Genomic DNA, 23493 nt, shown 5'->3' with positions numbered 1-23493 from the left:
AACGACTTTTCTGCTACTAAATTGAGCTCAACTTATTTGGCCATACACATTTCAGTTGCCTCTTGCACGGACTGGGAGGGAAAGCTCCAGCAGTATTGAACAGCTCTTCCATTCTACCGACAGCCAAATCGGTTTGGAGATGGATTTGTAAAGCTCATCGTTTCTCGCCTAGTGCTACTCCTTATATTGCTATTTGTGACAACCCAGTCTTCCCGCCAGGATCGCTATACAAATTATTTGACAGATGGAGGAGACAAGGCTTGGTATTCTTATACCACGTGTTAAATAGAGGAGGGCCGGATTAAGTCTTCAAGGATTTAGAAAAACAATACTCAGTGTTACCTACAGATTACTTTTATTATTGCCAACTGAAACATTATGCAATCTTGGGAAGATTTAACAGAAGATGTGCGAGAAGAAATTGCCATGGCATTCTCACTAGGATCACAGCAGAAAGTCCCAATGTAGTTCCATCATAAACATATACGAGATACAATGACAGAGTTGGATTTTGCGGCATATGCAACAGCGTGGAGCCAGGATTTGGCCATTACAGTGTCAACAGCAATATTTAAAGAGCGTGTATTGACATTACGTAAAACTGCCATGGTAACAGCACACTGGGAATTACAATATTGTTTTGCTCTTAGTATGCACATTCCGCCAAGATGGGCATTCTATATGGGCCTGTCCCCTGATGGGGGCTTGTATAAAGTGTGGAGCAGAAGGAGCAACGCTGGCACATGTTTTGGTCCTGTCCGAAAGTGGCTACCTTTTGGAAACAACTCCTTATGCAGACTTCACACACGTGATCAGCAGGATGGCATTACGACCCGCTATTACTATTTGGTCGACCTAGACTAGGCCCTCCGGTATCGCAAGGCTTCACAGAGTTTGTGAAGAGAGCAACAATTATGGCCAAAAAAACTATACTTATAGACTGGCTTACGACGCAGACGCCATCAGTTCAGCAATGGCGCAATCAGATGGTGACCCTTCTTCGAATGGAGCACTTAGCTGCATACAAATTCCCCCCACTAGGAGTAAAACAGTTTCAAAGATGATGGTCTCCATTCTGGGAGACGCTCACTCCGACAGTGAGAGGACAGCTGCTGAATCTGTAATCTTTGCATGGAACTATAATGGACCAGGTTTTAATAGCTTGGTGGAGGGGAGGAGGGGTAGAGGTGGGAGGAAGGAGGAGAGGTTGATGAGCGTATATGAAAACTGTATTAGTGACCTGATTTCGTGTCAGTCAGAATAATAAAAATGATTTGGAATATAAACCGAGAGGAGGGGGGTGGGTTATGGGACGGGGTGGGGGGGGGGGAGGGAGAAACTGTTAAAATATTTGATGAGGTGACATCTATCTTCTTTGCATCCAGATGGTTTTGTTAGCAACTGTTTTAATATGTTGAAAGAGGTGTTTGCTCACTTTGAAGAATCATCAATAAAAATTGTTGAAACAAAGTCTAAGAGAAGGGCATCTTGACACTTACCGCATCTGAGTTAAGCAGAGATCGCTGTTCTAAAGAGGTGGCTCCTGAAATGTGAGCTAGTGCTGCTGCCAGTGCTTCCACTGCCCCCCTTTCCTTGATCAGATGCTCTGCGGACTGTTTAAAATGATCAATGGCAGCTGGAGGCACAGAGTCCAAAAATCTACAGAACATTAAAAAAAAAAAAAAGAAGTCTTGATCAGCAGTGGGCTCTTCTTAAATTACAAATCACATCTATCTAGAACCTCTTCCTTCATCAAGATATGACTGTCCACACTATTCCTTTCTCCTTTGATCACCACATCAGTTCCAGCAATATAAAGTCATACAGGGATGTAACGCAAGGCAAATCAAAGCTGCCAGGAAAAGACATACCCATTTTCTGCTTAACTAACACAGATACTTTTATCTATAACAAGCCATTTAGCACAGTAGGCGAGTAAATTATATGTATATAATAGCAGAGGCCCTTTGTCTATCCGTTTGTACCGTAGGGTGCACAACGCATCTTACATCACCCTCACATCCTCCCCCCAGCTGCCACGTATTCACACACACACACTCCTCACTCAGTTTACATTCTCATCACACACAAACATAAGTACCCTACTCCCCTAGATCCTTGGGTTTTGCTCCTAATCTTTGAGGGTTGCCAATGTGCCAAGTTTTCAGGAATTTTAATGCCTACTATCTCCTGAAAACCTGACCTGTTATAGGCCCTTTAGGACTGGAAGTAAAGATCAAGACCCAGACATACACACCCATATAGCCCCCTTTGCCCCAAGACAAACAGTAACACAGGTGAACCCTGCCTCCAGATATACACACACACACAACCCCACTCACCTTGTTCTCAGACACATACACCCTTTTTCACCTCGACAGATGAGCTCGCGCACACACAATCCTTTCACCCTCAGACACACTTTTCCTCCCCGATACTCATTTGGACACATGCATACATACCAACCTAGACACACAACCTCTTCCCTACATGCATATATACCATATCACTTACACAAAATATAAAACAAACACAAAAAACCTACCACCTCAATACTCACATGCACACCACCCCTGTTCCCTCCCCCACATACCCCATCCTGTGGCAGAAGTACTGGGGAACACGGAGGGCAGCTGCACTAGGGCTCTCAAAAGGAAAAAGGGTCCCTGCAAGTACTGGTAGCACTACGGTACATTGCAAACAATGAATATCAAGCTGTTCTGAGTGAAGGTGGTATGGGTGAATGAGCAGCCTAGGTAAGTGACCTGAAATAATACTTCAACCCTTGCTGATGTACCAAAGCTTGAGAGCCAGCATCAGACACACACAGAAGCAAAACAGCTCCAGATGTGTGAAACTACACTGCTAAGCACACTGTGGGATGCAGTTTGTTTCTATCATCCATCACTCATTGGTTGACTCAAAATAGGAGTGGAACAAAGCTACATGTCACAGTATACTCAGAAATGTTGCTTCTCAATTTTGCCTAAGTTAGCATTTATATGCCAACAATTAGGCTTGCCCACTTATGCTATGTCAACGGCAGAGAGAAGGTATAATTGGCATGGTAATTAGATAGGGGGTAGTAGTGCATTGGCGGACTGGTTACTTGGAGCTGCTGGAAATACAAGATTTAGAGAGTTGTTATAATGGTGGGAACGTAGCATTCAAAGGGAGGGGTCGTGACTGGGACACACCTCCCTTACTTTATGCAGTTTGTTCACTGCTTGGATATCAAAAACTGAGGCAGTAACTTAGAATATGGTGAAAATTATATCCTGGAATGTGAGGGTTATTTCATCCCCAAACAACAAAGCTTGGAACAAATATATTGCAAGCTTTGAATACAAGTCTCAGTGGATTTCTTCAGAACTCATTTGTCCTCTGCAGAAAATGCTAAATTAAAAAGATAGTGGGTAGGGGATTATCTGGAATCCCTAGCACAAGCTAAAAAGGCGGCAGTGACAATTGTCTTTAAAATAATAAAAAATTGTTTTAAACAATTTTGTAGTAAAAATAATCAGTAGTCTTTAATGAGTTTTTGTTTATAGTCAGTTGCATGAGAAGCTGAACCCTACTAAAGCTATCCCTCTGTTATGTGACCTTCTAGACTTGGTGGATCTCTGGAGGTCATTACATCCTTTAAGTAGGATTGTATTCAACTGTCTAGGGCACACTCCACCACATTGAGAATGAAGCATCAAGGAATTTGTTCACCAAGATTTGTTCTGCATTGCCAGATCCATATGAGATTTCTGATCATGCAGTGGTGTGGACTGAGATAACATTCAGTGATCCCTCACTTGAAGCTCATCAGTTGAAATTTCTACCAGAAATCTATAGTGACATGACATTTAGAGAATTTCTTCTTAATGCATGGAAAGTTTAAGCAGATTGCAATGCAAACTATGTGGAAAACCCTATTCTATATTGAGAAGCTGCAAAACTGTCGAGAGGAGAGACACTGGCATTCAAGTTAGAGACTGGAAAATTTTACAGTTAAAGGAACTGAAGAGCACTTTTCCAAAACTCACACAGATTAATTTTGTTCATCAAGGCAAGATTCATTTACAGTAGCTTATTCCTGTGCCAAACCTCATGGACTTGAGTTTTGGCACAGGAATAAGCTACTGTAAATGAATCTTGTCTTACAATTAATCATATAGCTCAAAACTGACAAAAAAAAAAAAGGAGTAAGTTTTGGAAAAGTGTTCAATTATTATTTTTTTTAATTTCAAGGAGTTCTGTATTGACAAATCATCAACAATACACAAAACGTTCAAGTAACAATAGAGAGGTAAATTATAAAAGATCGGCAGATTTATGAACAAATTCTACCCACAAGGACAAAACAATTACTGGCAACACATTACATTCTAAATACCTTAATTCACCAGAAATAGATATCCATCACTTACTGTTATATAAACATATTAATAAGGGCTGGAAAATGTTAGTGAAGTTAGTCAAGGGGTAAAAGTGGTCCTAAAAAGATCAGTACACTAAGGAATGAAAAAGATGACCTTGCACATACAGATATAGCTATCAACAATATCTTTAGGGACTTATTTTGAAGCTTTGCATTCTTCACTCAAATCTGACAGCTTAGAAAGCAACACTTATTTGTCCAGTATGAACCTGCCTCAGTTTGAAGAAGCAGGTCTAATCAAAGCAGCCAGTATATGGTTAAAGCAAGTAACAAAATCTTCTCCTGTTATGCTCCCATAAGACTAGCATATCTTCTCCAGACATAAGTAATGTTCTTCACACCTTAGGCAATTCAAATAAGATTGCCTCATCAGTTTATAGTTTACTATTAGTATCTCATGACCTTCAAATCTCAGCTTCACAAAACATTTTGTCTCTTGAAACAGATATCACAATACAAGATAAAGATTGGGTCTGGCTTTGGACCAAATCTATGAAACCTTTGGACTCTGCACTAATATTACAATCCTTAAATTTATCACACAAAGCTTTATGGAACACAATCAAACAACATAAGGCTAATATTGAGATGCTAATTTATGTCGGTCCTGTAGTAAAGAGATAGGTACACTTGAACATATGTGTTACTCCTGCCCAAATCTCTTACCCTTTTAGGAAGAAGTTTGGAATTTTGTTTGATAACTAATAATAATTATTCTATTATACAAATTTCTTATCATGAGATTTGCTCATTTCCCTAAAACAATTTCTGACAACACTAAAAAAATTGTTTGACATTCTCATCATTGTTGTTTTAATCACCATAATACATAATTGGAAAAATCACAAACTTATCTGCTTCCAGTTTTGGTAGTTATCTTATTTGTAATATTGTCAAATATGAAAGAATATTAGCTGAACAACATAATACTTTAGATTTACTAAAATTTGGGACCCATTATCACGGTTGTGGCTGGGCCCTTATGTTCTCTGTATCTAGCTCTGTGACATCTCCAGTCTGCCTTTTTCCCTATTGTTGTTCTTCCTGTAAGCCAAGCCTCGCTTTGGTCTCCCTGCTTCTGCTTCATTTCCTACTTGTGTTATCATCAGCCTACTCCTTTATAAGGACCTAGGGAGCTTTCCTACATTGCCTTTGCAAGAGGTCTCTTAATCTTGTGTTATTTGTTTAGAGCATTTCTCTGCTTGGCTTTGTTCCTGAGAATCTTGCTCCTGAAGGTCTGTTCTGTGTTTCTTTGAGTCTTGTGTTTCAATGTTTTGCTTTGTTTCTGTGTGTTTGCTTTTGTACCTTGATCCTAAAAGCCTGGCTCTAAAGCCACACCCTGCCCTTGGTGTCTGTATCTGTTTGACTCTACCCTTGGCTCCTGCTTTTAGTCTAGCCCTGTTTTTGACTCTTGTTATAGTTAAGCTCTGTGTTTAAGCCAATCTGTGTTTAGCCAAGCTCTGTTTCTGTTTTCCATGTTCTGTTTCCTATGTGTGTAGTTCTTGTCTGTTAATTCTGAGAGTCTGTAGAAGCCAGCATCATCCCTGATTACTTCACAGTTATGCACCTGTGTCTGCTGCCTCTCAGTCTGCCTGGCCTTTCCCTTTCCAGCTGTGGGTGCTGGTAAGCACATTCCTTCTTTGTTTGTCTTCCCCTAGTCTGCTTAATCCTTTGCCTGCTATGTTTGTTTTCTGGCTCTTGAGCTCTGTTCCTGTTGTGTGTTTGAGCCAGGTTCTGGTCCTGCTCTAAGTTTGAGCTAGTTTCTGTCCCAGTTCCATGCTAAGCCAAGTCCATTCCAGAATCCTGTTCCAGCCAAGTCCATTCCAGAATCCTGTTCCAGTCAAGCCTATTTGAGAATCCTGAATCCTGTTCCAGCCAAGCCTATTTGAGAATCCTGAATCCTGTTCCAGCCAAGCCTGTTTGAGAATCCTGAATCCTATTTGAGAATCCTGACTCCTGTTCCAGCCAAACCTGTTTGAGAATCCTGTTCCAGCCAAACCTGTTTGAGATCCTGAATCCTGTTTCAGCCAAGCCTGTTCGAGAATCCTGAATCCTGTCCCTGCCTTGTTTATTGTCTTGCTTCTGTTATTCTTGTTGCCTAGCTCCTACCGTCTTGCCTGTCTAGTTGTGCTTTGTCTTGTCTCTTTCAGTCTAGTCCTGTCCGGATCCAGTCCTGGTCTTTTCCTTGTCTTGCCCTTTTCTGGACCCAGTTTTAATCCACTTCCGTGTTTTGCCTTGTCCTGTCTGGGTTCCAGTTCTGGCCCTTTGCCTTCTTTTCCTTGCCTCGTCTGGATCCGGTTTTTGTGTTGTCCAATGTGTTTAGTTACCTCTGTCCTGCCTTAAGTCTGTTAGTTTATCCTAGTCCAGTCTGTTCTGATTCCTGCCTGTGCCAGCCCAGGTGATTTGTCTGCCAAAGCTCTAGCTTTGGTCCAAGGGTTCACCATTCCTGACAGTTGTGACACACAGTCCAATTTTGTGAAACTCCTGATCTCAACTGATTCCTTTCTTTTCCTTCTTACCACACATTTCTTTATTAGAGTTTGCATTTACTCTTACTGTTAACATTCTTGGTTATATGGCATTGATAATATGTTTTACTTGTACAAGAGACTGTAGTGTGCAGTGGTATGTTCTGTTTTATTGTTTGGTTGTATAATGTTTATATACTGTCCTGTCTCCAAAGATGTAATAGATAAATCCTTAAGAGGTACTGCCAGGATTTCTCCTAGCTCCCTCAGTATGCTGGGATGTATCGTATCCAGCCCCACAGCTTTGTCCACATTTAGATTTTCAAGTTGTTTATAAATCTTTTCTTCTGTGAACAGTGCAATATCCACTCCATTCCCAGATAAATCCTCGGCAACTAGAACTCAACAGCATGAAACTGCTGTTTTTTTTTTGAAGACTTTACTGTACAAGATTTGGCCAAGCGTCTGTAAGGGGTCTAGGAACCTGCTATATAAAATTGTAGTACAGAGCTTGGCTGGACACCTCCTGCAAGAACATCTTGACTACTTAGCCAAGGTTATGACTGCACAATCACTATGCCCTGAACTTCTTGTGCAGAGACAAGCTTGACCTTGCCACTTTGGTGCCTGGGTTCAGGGACTTTCCTGAATTCCAAGAACTGCATCTTCAGTGACGTAAAATGGCCATTCTTGTAGATTCTGAGGAACGAATGTTCAGAACAAAGGGAGGTGCTTACCCAATCTTCTGGTCTTCCAGAATTGTATAAATGGCCTCTCCAAAGACCAACCAGGGGCTGCTGGTGTTTCCATTCGACCTGAATCATCATCGGTTCAAGTTTCTACCAGTCATCTGATCTGCTGCTGCACTGCTGTGACCTTCCAGGGCTATTCTGAATATAGATGTTTGCCTTGTGCCTTGCATTAACACTGTCTGCTACCCTGACCAACATCCAGGTTGTAAACCAGATCTATTGCTTCTAGAGGAGTTAACAGCAGAAAGCCTGATTGCAGGGCCTGAACCAGGGCTTGTGTGCTTTATTCCAACTCATTTTCTTATAAGGACCTCTGACTTTTTTTTTTTTTTTTGTTACATTTGTACCCCGCGCTTTCCCACTCATGGCAGGCTCAATGCGGCTTACATGGGGCAATGGAGGGTTAAGTGACTTGCCCAGAGTCACAAGGAGCTGCCTGTGCCTGAAGTGGGAATCAAACTCAGTTCCTCAGTTCCCCAGGACCAAAGTCCACCACCCTAACCACAAGGCCACTCCTTCCTGAGCTACCTCACGTTTGCACCTAATTCTTATTCGTGTTTTCACTTTTGGTTGTTTTATCTGCTGGTAAACAGCCAGCCTTTATTTAGCCTGTAAATGATAATTTATGTTACAGATTTTTAGGATTTAAAAGGGACAGGGAAGTTTTGCACTGAACTGAAGGGTTCTGCCAAGAGATTTTTTATACATGGGAAATAGCTAGGCTTTATTTTTTTTTTTTATATTTGGCCTTTTTCCTTCCTTTTCAGTATAATTTAGGCACTAAGAATTCAGATCTGCTTACAGGGAAATTTAATTTAAAAAAAAAAAAAAGTGTTAACCAAAATATTTTAGGAATAATAATATAAAGAATTTCTGTTTTAATAACAAAGTTACAAGTGGTAGAAAGTTTTAACTGTCATTTTTAATTTTTTTTTTAATGGCTTATAAGGTTATGTTTAATTATGTTGCTTGTATACACGTTTTTAATTTGAAGTTTTGTTGAGTGTGTGTCTTTCCCACATGGCTTTTTGTATCTTTTTTTAAATAGTTAAATCTGGCAATTTAAAAGGGTAAGGTGAAAATGGGAATTAGCAGTACCTCATATAAAACTTGTTTATAACATATTTGAGTGATCCTATGGGAAATAAGGAGGAGAAACATTTCAAGTTTAGTAATTAAAATACAGCCCTTTGATCTCAGGAGTTCCTCATATAAGCTTGCTTACAGCATGTTTCGATTCTACGTAAAACGAGGAGAAACTCTGGTTCTTAGAACCTTTACAGCTATTAGTAAGTAACATACAGTTTTGCCCTGCTAGAACAATTGGGGCCCTGTTTACTAAGCCGTGCTTAATTAGTGCACGCTGACGCTAAAGACACCCATAGGAATATATGGGTGACTCTAGCATTAGCGTATGCTAAAAAGTTAGCGCACCTACAGTGTCGTTTAGTAAACAGGGCCCCTGGTTATTTCTTTTCCGAGAAAACTGTTTTTAAGGCTTTGTTTACACTTGTTATTTTTTGGTTTTAGGGATTGATTCAGCGCTGTTGCTGATTATATGGCATTCATCTCTAGATGCATGTACCCTTAGGAGACTCTAGTAGGTACATGTCCCTTTTAAAGCTATTTTCCTATGTTGTGTATAACGACTCCTTTTAGAATTTTATTTTTAATACAGGACTTTTGTCTATATTTTAAGTTGCACATAGTGTGTCTGATTTATGATTTTGGAAAAATATACATATATATTCTTAAATTTATTTTTATTGTTTAATATTTATTAAATATATAATTTTTGTGTTTTATGAGAAAGTTTTTTTTGTTTAAATGTTATGTCTTTTAGTGTAAAGTAAAGCCCTTGACACAGTCTCTTGGGAGGCAAAATGTGGCCACGTCAGGTTATTTTTTTTTGGTTTTTTTTTAAATAATGTTTTATTTTTTATTTATTTGGATTTCGCTCACACCTTTTTCTGTAGTAGCTCAAGGTGAGTTACATTCAGGTACACTGGGTATTCCCTGTCCCTGGAGTGCTCACAATCTAAGTTCGATGATTTCTGAACCTTGATTGAGATCGGTTCTGTTCCTTTGACTTCTGCCTTCAATGGCAGTCTTCTAGAGGGTGGAGGAGAGATGGGACTGGGGGGGGGGGGGGGGGGGGGGGGGGGGGGGGGAGAGTGTAGGAGGGAGGGGGTGGATGACCAATATTATTCTTGGATCAGATTGGGTGATGGGATTTTGTTTGAGGGGTTTAGTAAAACTGCACTCTATTGAATGTTTTTGAGGACTTATGCTTCAATTAAAATGTACGTCCCTTAAATGTTAAGGGACTGAACATTCCATATAAACACCATCTGCATTTTAAAGAAGCAGCGAACTTGCGGGTGGATGTACTCTTTATCCAGGAGACACACCTTTTGATAAAACATGAGCACTTATTCACTAATACAGCAAAATATGTTGCAGCCTGTAATTGTGTCTATCCTAAAACTGCAGAGGATGGTATTTTCTTGAGCAGTGCCCACCCCTGGAACATTTGCAAGAGAATTTTAGATAAAGAGGGACAATATCTCCTTTTGATAGTTGAGGTTATAGGGCTTATGCTGACTCTTAGGAGAGTCAGCACAAGCCCTATAACCTCAACTATCAATGCCCCCAATAAAAATCAGGGGCTATTTTTTTTACTCACATATCTGATATCTTGGCAAAAAATAAAGAGGGTATGCTCTTGATAGGAGACTAATTCATTCAACCCAAGCCTAGATAACACAGTTGTGAGGGTCACCTTCGCCAGAGAGGACCACGCTCACTTGTGCTCTCTTGTCACTCAATGGAGCCTGCACAATATATGGAGGAAGATGAATGGCCATGAGAGAGAGAGATTATACTTTCTACTCTCCCACACGACACCTACTCCAGACTGGATGTTTGTCTGGGCGACTCTCTATTATGCAAGCATGTCCATGCTGTGAATATACACTCTGAAACTTTGTCTGATACTCCTATCACAGTTCATTTAGTGTTAAGCGGTGGCAGGAATACTTCTGTCCCCTGGTGTTAGAATGATACTCTGTTGGGAGATATAGATATAATTATGAGTGGTCATCTAGTGTCTTATAAATATGATAACCAGGGTCAATGGTGCACAAGAGAAATAGATATTCAGAAGGTTTTCTTAACACTTTATAAACAGCTTTATACTCCACAGGCTACTCCATCCATGGATGCAATTGACTCCTTTTTAGTGTGCCTTTTTCTTCCAGTTTTGACAACCTCAGAGGTTGAAGTTCTCTTTGCCACATTGTGGTTGATGAGGTGTTATGGGCCATCAAACATTTTCCTGCTGGTAAAGCTCCGGGGCTATGATGAGTATAAGTAATAAACTCTATTTAAAAAAATTTAAAGGCATACTGGCTCTGTTACGCACTAGGGTTTATAATTCTATTGATGTGGATTTAGTTCTGCACTGAGCGAGGTGAGGCGATTTGCTGTGGTGACGATATTGCTTAAATCTGATTTTAAAAATCCTCATCTTTGTGGTTTTTATATACCCATATCTTTACTTGGCACAGATTATAAGATCTTTATCAAAATTCTTGCACAAAGACTACAAAAGGTCCTACCCTCTTTAGTCCACGAAGATCAAGCAGGATTTATTCAGGGCAGACAGACTTTTGATAACACTAGGAGGGCTTCACATCTCATTACCGTTGTGGATCCTGCTATTTTAGTATCCTTAGATGCGGAGGCGGCAATTTATGTTGGCAGTTTTGAGAAAAATAGGCTTGTTGGGGCCTTCTCTGAATCAGATACAGGCATTATGCAAATACCCTTTGCTATGTGCTTAAGCTGAATGGTACTTTTACTGCCTTCTTTGAGCTCTTCTAAGGCACTCAGCAGGGGTATGTATTATTCATCAAACTCCTGGCATAATTCAACCACACATCTTCTGCAGTAACTGGGATAACTAGTGGAGGGACAGTCCATAAGATTATACTCCTGAAATGGACACACCTTCACACCACTCTACAGGCTGCAGTTGACATTTTAGATTCATCCAGCTTAACAATCTTAATTTTTTATTTATTAATACTTGCTATACCGCCTTTGCCAACGAGCAGTTCAAAGCGCTGTACAATACTCAAAAAACAGTGGTCAAAGTAAAGAAAGGAACTACAATGATGGATAGGAAAGAAAACGAGAAACCTCATACACATGACATTAACTCATGAAAGGCTACAGAGGAAATTGGAGGGTCATGGGATAGGAGGAAATGTCCTATTGTGGATTAAAAACTGGTTGAAGGATAGGAAACAGAGAGTGGGGTTAAATGGGCAGTATTCACAATGGAGAAGGGTAGTTAGTGGGGTTCCTCAGGGGTCTGTGCTAAGACTGCTGCTTTTTAATATATTTATAAATGATTTAGAGATGGGAGTAACTAGCAAGGTAATTAAATTTGCTGATGATACAAAGTTATTCAAAGTTGTTAAATCACGACAAGATTGTGAAAAATTACAAGAGGACCTTACCAGACTGGGAGGCTGGGCGGCTAAATGGCAGATAACGTTTAATGTGAGCAAGTGCAAGGTGATGCATGTGGGAAAAAAGAACCCAAATTATAGCTACGTCATGCAAGGTTCCACGTTAGGAGTTACGGACCAAGAAAGGGATCTGGGTGTTGTCGTCGATAATACACTGAAACCTTCTGCGGCTAGGAAAGCGAATAGAATGTTGGGTATTATTAGGAAAGGTATGGAAAACAGGTGTGAGGATGTTATAATGCCATTGTATCGCTCCATGGTGCGACCGCACCTTGAGTATTGTGTTCAATTCTGGTCGCCGCATCTCAAGAAAGATATAGTAGATTTGGAAAAGGTGCAGAGAAGGGCGACTAAATTGATAGCGGGGATGGGACGACTTCCCTATGAAGAAAGATTAAGGAGGCTAGGGCTAATCAGCTTGGAGAAGCGATGGCTGAGGGAAGACATGATAGAGGTATATAAAATAATGAGTGGATGTGAAGCGTCTGTTCACGCTTTCCAAAAATACTAGGACTAGGGGGCATGCGATGAAACTACAGTGTAGTAAATTTAAAACAAATCGGAGAAATTTTTATTCACCCAACGTGTAATTAAACTCTGGAATTCGTTGCCGGAGAAAGTGGTGAAGGCGGTTAGCTTAGTAGAGTTTAAAAAGGGGTTGGACGGAGGAAGTGACGTCACCGAAGCTGATGGCTGCCTAGCATTCTAGCTCCCGTTCCTCGACAACTACAAAAGCTATAAAAAGCTATCACCAACCTGTTTGGATCGGCCTGCAGTGTTCTCCGCTGCTCCTCATTGAATTTAAGATGAGTAAAGCGACTTCGGCGCGAGCTAAAGTGCAGGAGAAGGCAGCTGACGGCGGGCCGGCCAAAACCGCGAAGCGCCACGAGGTAATGGCGCCGGTCTCTCCTTCTGACTCTGACTCAGCGCTTTCACTAGCGGAATCGCGGAAACCGCATATTAAAAAAGGAATCTCAGGCGAACTTCACCAGATCCTAAGCGGTATACAAGCTGATATAAATAAATCGAGGGATGAGATTTTGGACAGAATGGAGTCGTTGAGCTCTGACCTCCGTGAGCTGGGGAACAGAGTTGAGGAGGTAGAAGCCAAGGTGGATGAGCACTCTGAATCCATACACTCAGTCGAGACCAATCTCCAAGCTTTAGATCAAAAACAAATAGATCTAACATATAAGCTTGATGATCTTGAAAACAGGGGAAGGAGAAATAATCTGAGATTCCGTGGAGTTCCTGAGGGTGGAGAAACAGAGGATGTTATTCAAATTGTACAGACACTGTGCGCCAGCTTGCTGGGGGCCGACGCTGAAGGGGTAAAGATTGAGATCGACAGAGCACATAGATCCCTGGGTCAGCGGCAGGAAAACAGAGCGCGGGACATTATCACCCGATTCCATAGGTATGAAACAAAGGAACAATTGCTTAACTGCGCCAGGAAAAAGTCTAACTTGGAATTTGGTGGGGCCGCTGTGTCTGTCTATCAAGACTTATCACAGTTCACTCTGCAGCAAAGACGACTCATGAAGCCAGTTCTGGACATTTTGGCCAAGGAACAGATAACATATAGATGGGGCTTCCCCTTTTCCTTGATGTACTCACTTCAGGGGGTCAAGATGAGAGTGACGTCGATGATGGAAGCTTGGAAATCCCTGCATGGAGCAGGCCTGGTACAGACTAATAAACCGCCTGGCGCTTTGGCCCCAGCCACGAAGACAAAGCTTCAAAAGTGGCAAAGGATTCCTGCCACTCCTAAAAGAAATATTCCAAAAAGAAAAGTGGCTGTGGATGAAACCTGAACTTTACCAGAAGAAAAATGGCTGAAATTGATATCCTGGCTGGTAATGTTGCAAAGAGTTATTGGTGTTACTCTTTGTCTCAAGTTTGAATATGTTTTGTTTCTGGTAATTAAGGATGTGAGGCTCCTTGTGAATGAAGTTGCATAAGTTACAAGATATTAAGAGGAGGGGTAATTTAAGGTTATGAACAATGGGCAGGGACCAATCATGAAGATGGGTAATTAAGGTTGCTCAATCTGGGTCCATAAAATTGGTGATGACATAGGTATTTGGGGGGGGAGGGGGGGCTGGGTTGCCTGAATGCTGGTGGGTTACTTCCTCGCTTCCCACTACTGGGACTTGATCCCGTTAGTTGGTGCTAGACATGGGGGGATGGGGGGGACATGGGTAGGGGGAGGGTCATCACTAGTGGGAGGGAGGGTTAGGGAGGGAAGGGAGCACAACTGGTATTGGATAGAACAAAGACATGAAGTGGATGGATCCCTCTTGGAGGGAGAGAAAGCTGATGTAATATCCCAGGCATGAATACAGACTTAAAAATCTTATCTTATAATGTCAAGGGGCTGAATATGCCTCAGAAAAGACAGAAGTTTTTCAAAGAGATGCAGATGTTTAGGCCGCACATTGTATTGTTGCAGGAGACCCATCTCCGTAGGGCACATGAGAGGCTGTTAGCTCATCCAGAATACCCATGCTCCTTCTTCGCTTCCTCTGCCGATGACTCCAAAAAACGTGGGGTGGCAATTCTGTTCCACAAAACAATATCAGTCCAAGTAAAGAAAATTAGGCGGGACCCGGGAGGGCGTTTTTTACTTTTGCAAATTGTCCTGGATCAGGTGGATCTCACGCTTGCTTCGATTTACGCCCCTAATGAACATCAGGGGTCCTTTTACACTAAGGTGAAAAACACTCTGGCTGCATTTATTCGGGGTTCTTTGATTATGGGGGGTGATTTCAACGAGGTTATGGACCCCGGGTTGGATAGATCTGGGAACTCTCAACATCCAACGTCTAGGGACTCGGTGGCACTGGGCTCTTTGGTCCGTTCACTGGGCACCCTGGATGTATGGAGACTAACTCATATGACGACCAAAGACTACACTTTTTTTTCTCCTGTACACAACTCATACTCCCGGATCGATCATATCTTTCTCGACGTTACACTAGCAGAGAGGGGCCCGAAAGCTGAAATTGGCAACATTACATTTTCAGACCATGCCCCAGTTTGGGTAACCTTGTCGAGTATCAGAGCTGAGGCCAAAGATCAAAGATGGACACTTAACACAGACCTATTGCTGGAGGGGGAGGCTGTAGAGGGGTGTAGGAAGGTCCTGAAGGAGTATTTGGAGTTCAACATGGAATCGGGCCCCCCCCTTAGCGTGGTATGGGATGCTATGAAGGCAGTCTCAAGAGGGTACTTCATACAGTTAGCTAGTAGGCGAGCGAGGGTTCGGAGGGCCCAGCTGGCACAGTGCTTGGACAGGATTAGGATCCTAGAGGCACAGCATAAATCAGGTGGTTCCCCCTCTGTTCTGGAGGAGCTGCGTGGACAGAGGCTCCAGCTGGATACTATTTATTCTGACCAGCTAAGTTGGTTACAATCCAGAAACAAAGTCCGATCCTACGAGTTTACTAATAAGGCAGGTAGACTCCTGGCAATAAAGCTGCGTAGGCAAAGAGTGGACCGAACGGTCCCTCACATTAGGGACTCGAAAGGAGAGTTGTTGAACACCTCTGAGACCATAAGGAAACGCTTTAGTGAATTTTATCAGAAACTATATGCGCAGGAGACCAATCCACCTGAAAATGCTATCCTGGATTATTTGGCAGAGAGTGAACTGACCTCTATAACCAGCCAGCAGAGGGCAGCCCTAGATGCACCGGTAACTCCGGTTGAGGTCCAAAAATCCATTCAACATTTACCTTCCTGTAAATCACCAGGCTTAGATGGCTTCCCGAATGAATTTTACAAGAAATATGCCCCTGAATTGGCCCCCCTGTTGGCTGATTTATTTAATTTGATTGGGAAAGGGGAGTCTTTGCCCACCTCCATGTTGGAAGCATGGATTGCAGTACTGCCCAAACCGAATAAAGATCATAAGGATTGTGGATCCTTTCGCCCTATATCTGTCTTAAATGCTGACGTCAAAATTCTAGCTAAAGTCCTGGCCAACCGTCTAGCACCTTTGCTCCCAGCTGTTATTCATCCTGATCAGGTGGGATTTGTCCCTTATAGAAAAGCAACTGATAACACTAGGCGAGTGGTCGATTTAATATACTTGGCTAAGAGAATGAAGAAACCCCTTTGTCTCTTAAGCTTAGATGCCGAAAAGGCTTTTGATAGGGTGCATTGGCCATTTATGTATAAGGTGATGGAGACCTTTGGGATAGGACCACAGTTTTGTGGATGGATACAAGCATTCCATAGCTCCCCTAAAGCCTGTGTTCGTGTCAATGGGGGTAACTCAGGGATGATACCCTTACACAGAGGCACTAGGCAGGGCTGCCCTTTGTCTCCTTTATTATTTGCAATGGTAATGGAGCCGTTTGCAACCAGGTTGAGAGCTGACCCCAATATATCGGGACTCACCATGGGTGGGAGAACACATAAATTAGCCCTTTTTGCAGATGACGTTCTGTTATTTGTTACTAACCCCCTGACCACTTTCCCTGGGCTCCTGCGGGAAATAGAGGAATATTCGATTGTGTCGGGATTTAAAGTTAATATGTCCAAATCTGAAGTCTTAAACATAACCCTTCCGACGGAGCTTATGGAGTCATTGAGGACTTCCTACGCATTTAGATGGGCGGCTAAGAGCATTCGCTACCTGGGGATTAACTTGACAGCAGATCTATCAGATCTCTTTTCGGCTAATTATAAAGGTTTGGGAGAGGCAATTACAGAGGATCTGGGTAGATGGGGGGATATCACCCTCTCGTGGTTTGGCCGAATAGCAGCAGTAAAGATGAATGTCTTACCGCGCCTGCTCTACTTGTTTCAGGCCCTTCCAATCAACATGCCACGTAGATTTCTATCAATGCTACAAGATCGTATAATGCGCTTTATCTGGGGAGGGAAACGCCCACGCTTAGCACGTACGATTCTGTATCAGGATAGGGTGAGGGGAGGGTTGGGAGTACCCAATTTGGCCTGGTATTATAGAGCAGTTCAGGCACGCGCAGCAGTGGAGTGGTTCCAGGACTACCCAGATAGGCAATGGGTGCAGCTTGAACAATATACCCTAGGTGATAGGTCCTTGGGGGCCCTTATGTGGATACCGGGCTCACTTAGGTCCCTGGAAACAGGATTATGTCCTTCAATATATGTTACCCTTTCAAACTGGGATAGCATGTTCACACTCCGGCGCACAACACTATCTCGTCTGTCACCCATAGCCTATAATCCTTTGTTTTACCCAGGTACGACAAGGGGAATATTCACAAGATGGTACACTGAGGGACTACGACAATGGGGCCATTTATTTGATGGCGAGAATTTGTTGTCCTACTCTGCAGCTCTTGAGAAATTCCCGATAGTGGGATCTGATCGATACGCCTATTTTCAATTGGCATCCTTTCTTAAGACAAGGGCAGTTCGGGAGGTTATGGCCAGAGAACAAACAGCGATAGAGCTTATCTGTGAAGGTCCTCCTACGACTACTGGGCTGGTCTCTCGCCTGTATCACATTATTAATAGACAATCCCCGAGCTATACACTTCATAGGAAGAGTTGGCAGAGGGAGCTGAGTATGGAACTGGAGGAAGCTACATGGGAGAGGTTGGAGCGGGCAGTGGTGAGGGTGTCGTCTCATGTGCCCTTCCGGGAGAATGCGGTGAAGGTGCTGTATCGTTGGTACTTGACACCTGAGCGTCTTCAGCGTATTTACCCCACATTGACGGGGCTGTGCTGGAGGGGTTGTGGGGTACGTGGCACAGCTGGCCACCTATGGTGGACCTGTAAGAAGGTTAGGGCCTATTGGAGATCGATTCATAGTAGGTTACAAGGATGGACGGGCAGCCCAATGCCATGGAGCCCAATGTTCTTTCTATTTTTTGGGGGAGCAGTGAACCTTTCCAGAAACCAACATATATTTGTGGGACAGGCCATAACTGCCGCAAGAGTTATAATTGCTGCATGTTGGAAGCAGCCCATGACTCCGCCTATCACTAGATGGGTCCAAAAACTGAGATACACCTGCGAGATGGAAAGACTTCTAGCAGAGAGGCATAACCAATTAGGCAGATGGCATCAGATCTGGGATTCTTTTCTTCTTCATGTATAATTTGATTTAAGGTTTCTGTTAAAGTTGTGCCGGAAGGGTGGGTGGGAGGGGTAGGGAGGGAGGGACGGGTAAATAATAGAATATTATAAATGAAAACTCTGAAAATGTGAAGTTTTGGAACCATAAATCTGACTAATTTATTTGACACTTCAATGCAATAAGAATACTTTGGCCTACATAAATGACATGTACTATGGCTTGCATATTGTACTATGTTTCAGATGTTTTGTATTATCTATTAATAAAGACTTCAAAAATTAAAAAAAAAAAAAAAAGGGGTTGGACGGTTTCCTAAAGGACAAGTCCATAAACCGCTACTAAATGGACTTGGGAAAAATCCACAATTCCAGGAATAACATGTATAGAATGTCTGTACGTTTCGGAAGCTTGCCAGGTGCCCTTGGCCTGGATTGGCCGCTGTCGTGGACAGGATGCTGGGCTCGATGGACCCTTGGTCTTTTCCCAGTATGGCATTACTTATGTACTTATGTAATGACAGAAGGGAGGGAAGAGAGACTAAAGAGGTAATAAGAGGGAGAGGGCTGCTCCACTGCAAAAACTGACACAACACCTAGAATTATGATGATGATGATGGAAAAGCTTGCTGGAAGAGCCATGTTTTAACCAAAGTCTTGAAATTTTTTAGGGATGGTTCACAGCAAATAGTTCCACATGGCTGGGGCAGCAAAGATGTCTGGTAGATTCCAGAGTGGCACGCCTAAGGCCAGGATGAATAAATCTATGGTCATTTAGAGAGCAAAGACAATGGCAGGGGGAGTATGGAATAGTGAGAAAAGAGAGAGAGTGGTAAGCCAGTCCTAAAAGCCTTAAAAGTGATCATGAGAAGCTTGAAATTAATACGTAGCTCAATGGGGAGCCAGTGATGGGACTGAATAAAGGAGAATTATGACCATGGCGGCGGAATGACAGAGGAGTCTCAAAGCAGTATTTTGGAGAGATTGCAGCTTTTTCAAGAGTGAATGAAGAGTCATGATCAAAATATCGCTGGATAGAACATAATTGTCTGAGAACAAAGAAACCTGTTTTACACATCTGAGAAATATGGAAGACAAGTGAGAATCCAAAATTACTCCAAGTTAACGAAACAAGTCAACAGGTGTAATAGAAGCATCAAAAAGAGTTAACTAGGAGCTAGGAATAGCACAACCTCCTGTGAACCAGCAGGCAACTGTTTTCTGCCTATTAAGTATTAACCTTAGGTCCATGAGCCAAACTGAAACAGCATTCAGACATTCCTGGAGAGGGTGAGAGAGAAGGGGTGGGCCAGAATAACAGAATATCACCAGAATAAAAATGACATGAGGCACTGAAAGATTGTATAAGTGTAGGAAGAGGGTTGAGGAAGAGACTGAACAAAAGCAGAGTCAAGATAGAACCTTGAGGGACACCACAAGTCAAAGGTCGAGAGGAAAAGGTGGAAGAAGCAGTGATGACCTGAAAATGAGTGGCCCAAGAGAAAAGAAGAAAACCAAGCTAGGACAGAACCAGACATGCCCAAGGAACAGAGATGAGAAAGTAGATGATCATGATTCACAAGATCAAAAGCAGCAGAGAGGTCTAGTGAAATAGCAAGGTCTATAAGGTGATTGCCAAGATAAGGTGTGAATTTCACTAAAAGGACTGTTTCGGTGCTAAAGTGAGGTCAGAAACCAGATTGGTGTGGGTGAAGGGCAAGGGATTTCTAAACAAAAGAAATAGCTTGAACAAAAACAATTTTTTCAAGAATTTTGGATAGAAAATCGAGATGACACGAAGGTAATGCGCAAGAGTACGAGGAACTAAGGAGGGTTTCTTGAGGAGTGGTCGAACTTCAGAAGTTTTCCAACTACAGCAGTTTTCCAGCAAATTGGAAATTGATCGGACAATAAATTATGATTCAAAAATGGAGAAGCTGAGGAAGAGTGCCAAAGAGAGGATTTCAACTACACAGATTGAATGGGATCCAGAGAACAGGAGGTTGTTTTAACGGATACTAAGATCTTGGCAAGGGAGAAAGAAGTCTGAAGTTGGAAAGATGACCAGTTAGAAGCACTGAGAGAAAGACAAGAGCCCTGAGATAGAGATGGGGCAACCATAAAAGGTATGAAAGCTGAGTCCCGAGGGGGAAAGATTAGAAGAAAACTGAGAAAAAGCAGGATTAGTTAGGGAAGGGGAAGGGAGAGGTTATAAGATCTGTAATTTTTGTGGTAAAAAGGCGGGAAGAGGACTCAGCTGAAGGAATAAGGTGGGATGAAACCTCATGATTTGTGGTGGTCAAATTACGGAAGACTGAATAGAGCTCTTTAGTAGGATTTAGGGCCTTAGTGATACGGTCCATGAAAAAATGGAATTTAGCGAATGAGTTGAAAATTATAATCTCCGAGTCTAGATCTGTAGTAGGCAAGAACAACAGGAGCTTTGGATCTAAGCTAGATGCGCTCAGCACTCTGCAACTGGTGTTTAAGGAGTCTAGAATGGAACCAAGGATTCTTTTGGCGACAAGAAGAAATAACAGACGAAGAGGTGCTAGACTATCTAACATGTAGGAAAAAGACAAATGGAGGACAGTCATTGTTCATCAAGACTTAAAGATTGAAATTCGGGAGGAAAAGAGATCAGAGATTCCGATAAGCTATCTGGATCAATATGAGCTAGACTTCTGGTCCAGCCAGAGCTGGAATGCTTCGATGAGATAGTTATAGAGTGAGACACAGAGAAACAGACAACAAAATGGTCCAACCAGGGGAAGAAGAAAAAGAGAACTGACAGAGAGCAGACCTCGGTGATGTAAGCACTAAATCTAAAGTGTGTCCAACTTGATGAGTAGGGAAAGGGACCCACTGAAAGAGACCAAGATCCACTAAGAAGAAGAGAAAATATTTGACACAGTTTTTTGGGTACATCCACATTCACATTGAAGTCTCCTAAAATGAGAAGATCAGGATAATGAGTGGTAGCATCATCCAAAGCCTGATAGCAAGCATCCCATTGGGATTGAGAGAGGGAAGGTGGACAGTAGAAAAGGAATATCGTGAAAGGTGACAGGGAATAGTGAGGGCCTCAGCATAAGGAAGTGATAAAGAAAGTTCTTTGACTTTAAGGTTTGAGGAAAAGAAAATAGCTAAACCTCCACCTACCTTTGAAGGTCTAGCTGATAGCTTTCTTCACTGGTTTTGATCCATGTTTCGGCACAACAGAGAATATCTAATTTAGCAGAGTACATAAGCTCATGGATTAAGGAGCGAGTGGCAGTGTAAATGGTCAAAGATCTGGCAGTTAAAAATTTAATAAGCACCTGAAAAACAAGGAAGGGTTCCCTAAGGAGAAAAATGCCATCCAGAAAAACAGGGAAGAGACGTAGGTCAACCATCAAAGGTGGAACTCCAGAGATCAAAGTCTTTAATCCCAGAGGGTAAATACAATGAGCACAAAGTCTTTTTTTTCCAAAGAGAACAGATACAATGGACTCCTTTTCCTCAGACACCAAAGGGTAGAAGCGAGCCATAGCCCTGCCAACCTTAAGACCCGTCTCCGGAGATTGCCACTCCACCGAGATCAGATCCTAGATGGTAAGATGCATAGAAAAGGCCTTAGAGGGACCCCTGAGGCCAAGCATAACAGAAGTAGCTGGGGTCCAGCAGATGCTGAAGGGTTCAAGGTATTACGGACCTCAAGTAAACAAAGAAAGCAGCTCCTCCCTATGGAACAGACACAGAACCTTAGGTACATCAACCTCATCTGCAAGCAATTCCCTCTTTCAGAGACTACTGCAAGGAATAGGATCTAAACAAGATCAAGGTTTGGTCAGAATGATCCAAAGAGAGCACAGAATCAGTGTCCCTAAACTCTGGGGATTCTACTTGGACCCACTTAGGAGAACGAGTGAGAAGAAAAGAAGCAGTAGAAACAGCAGCAGGAGAAGCAGCCTGACCCTGTTTCAATAAAAAGGCCTGACACATTAACAGCACAAACTCAGGGGAAAAAAAAAAGGACCGAGTGGATCCTTGAGCCTCAGTCTGAGAGTCTGAAGCAAAAACGATCGCTGCCTCCTGTGAGAACCGTACAGGGAGCTCTGTCGACACACTTCCAGCTCCCCAAATCCAAAATGGCTGAAGTTACCACAGTTTCCTGAGAGAGATCGCAGGGAAACAGAGAGCCACCATCTGAGGGATGAGCGTCAGCAGGTGGGAGGCCAGTTTGGATGCAGCTTCCCCCAAGTCAGGTCCAGACAAACCTTTTCTGACACGATTTGCAGGAACACTTCCTTGATGCTAAGCGCCAAGACCCACAGTGCAAACAGCACTTTACAGTGTCAGCGGGCACCTCCATAGGCTCAAAAGTACAGTGGGAAGGGCGGAGGGAAAGGAGCTGTGAAGCAGCTGTGCCTAAAATAAGAAAGGCAGCTGCGGTCCAAGTAAGAGCTCCAGAAAAGGCCAGGTGCAAAATGGGGCTCTCCTCTTTATTAAACAAAACAAAACAAAAGCCAAAGATACTGCAGGCACTTACCCCAGGCTCTCTGTTAGTCTCTTCCCCCCCACCCCCAAGCCAGTCTCTCTCACAGTACAGATCTTCCTTGGAAATCTGCTGTGCAAAGACTTCTCTATAATGCCTCTTCTCAATTTGGAGACTAGAGGAGGAGAGAGAGAAGATCTTTGGGGGGAGGGGGGATGGACAATTACCTACAGACCTCTAGGCATGAACCTCCAGAAGATGCAATCCTCAAGCTGAACTGGAAGCCAGTTAATCAACTGGACCAGGAGCACCTGTGCAAAAATAAGGAACTGCACAGCACACCTAAAACCACCTGCTGGAGAGAGAAAATACTGAATTGTGGGAGCTAGGTTACAGGTCTCAGAGAGCTCAGAATTGTGTTGTGTTCTACATCTCCACCTGCTGAACAATGGACACAACACCTGCTTCTCTGTTATAGTCTAGGACGACAAGAAATGTACACTTCTGCACAGTGTGCCAAATAATTAAAAAAAATTTACTTCAAGTTGGATGCATCTCCAGGGGTGGAAAATTGTGTTAGAAACTTAGCTGCTAGCCAAAATGTTTAGCTGTTAGGGGAGGTTGGGGGAGATTGTAATTTTAAGGAAAAAAAGAACTATAAAAGAATAAAAACAAACAAGAAAAAGAAAGAAAAAGTCACAAAGCCTAAAACTTGAGCCTAAAAAATGTTAACTGGTGCTCAAGTTCCCTAAATATT

General features: G+C 42.6%; 1 protein-coding gene across 1 annotated transcript in view; it reads right to left on the bottom strand.

Annotated features, from left to right (window-relative positions):
* Window positions 1–23493, bottom strand: part of DDX21 (DExD-box helicase 21) — a 122248-nt gene that overhangs the window by 23178 nt on the left and 75577 nt on the right. The window contains exon 12 of the mRNA XM_030203466.1: window positions 1500–1659. Within this exon, the coding sequence (XP_030059326.1) occupies window positions 1500–1659 (160 nt within the window). The remainder of the gene's footprint in view (window positions 1–1499; window positions 1660–23493) is intronic.

Source organism: Microcaecilia unicolor, chromosome 5 (genome assembly GCF_901765095.1).
Source record: "Microcaecilia unicolor chromosome 5, aMicUni1.1, whole genome shotgun sequence".
NCBI lineage: Eukaryota > Metazoa > Chordata > Amphibia > Gymnophiona > Siphonopidae > Microcaecilia > Microcaecilia unicolor.
This window is presented reverse-complemented; position numbering and strand designations above follow the sequence as displayed.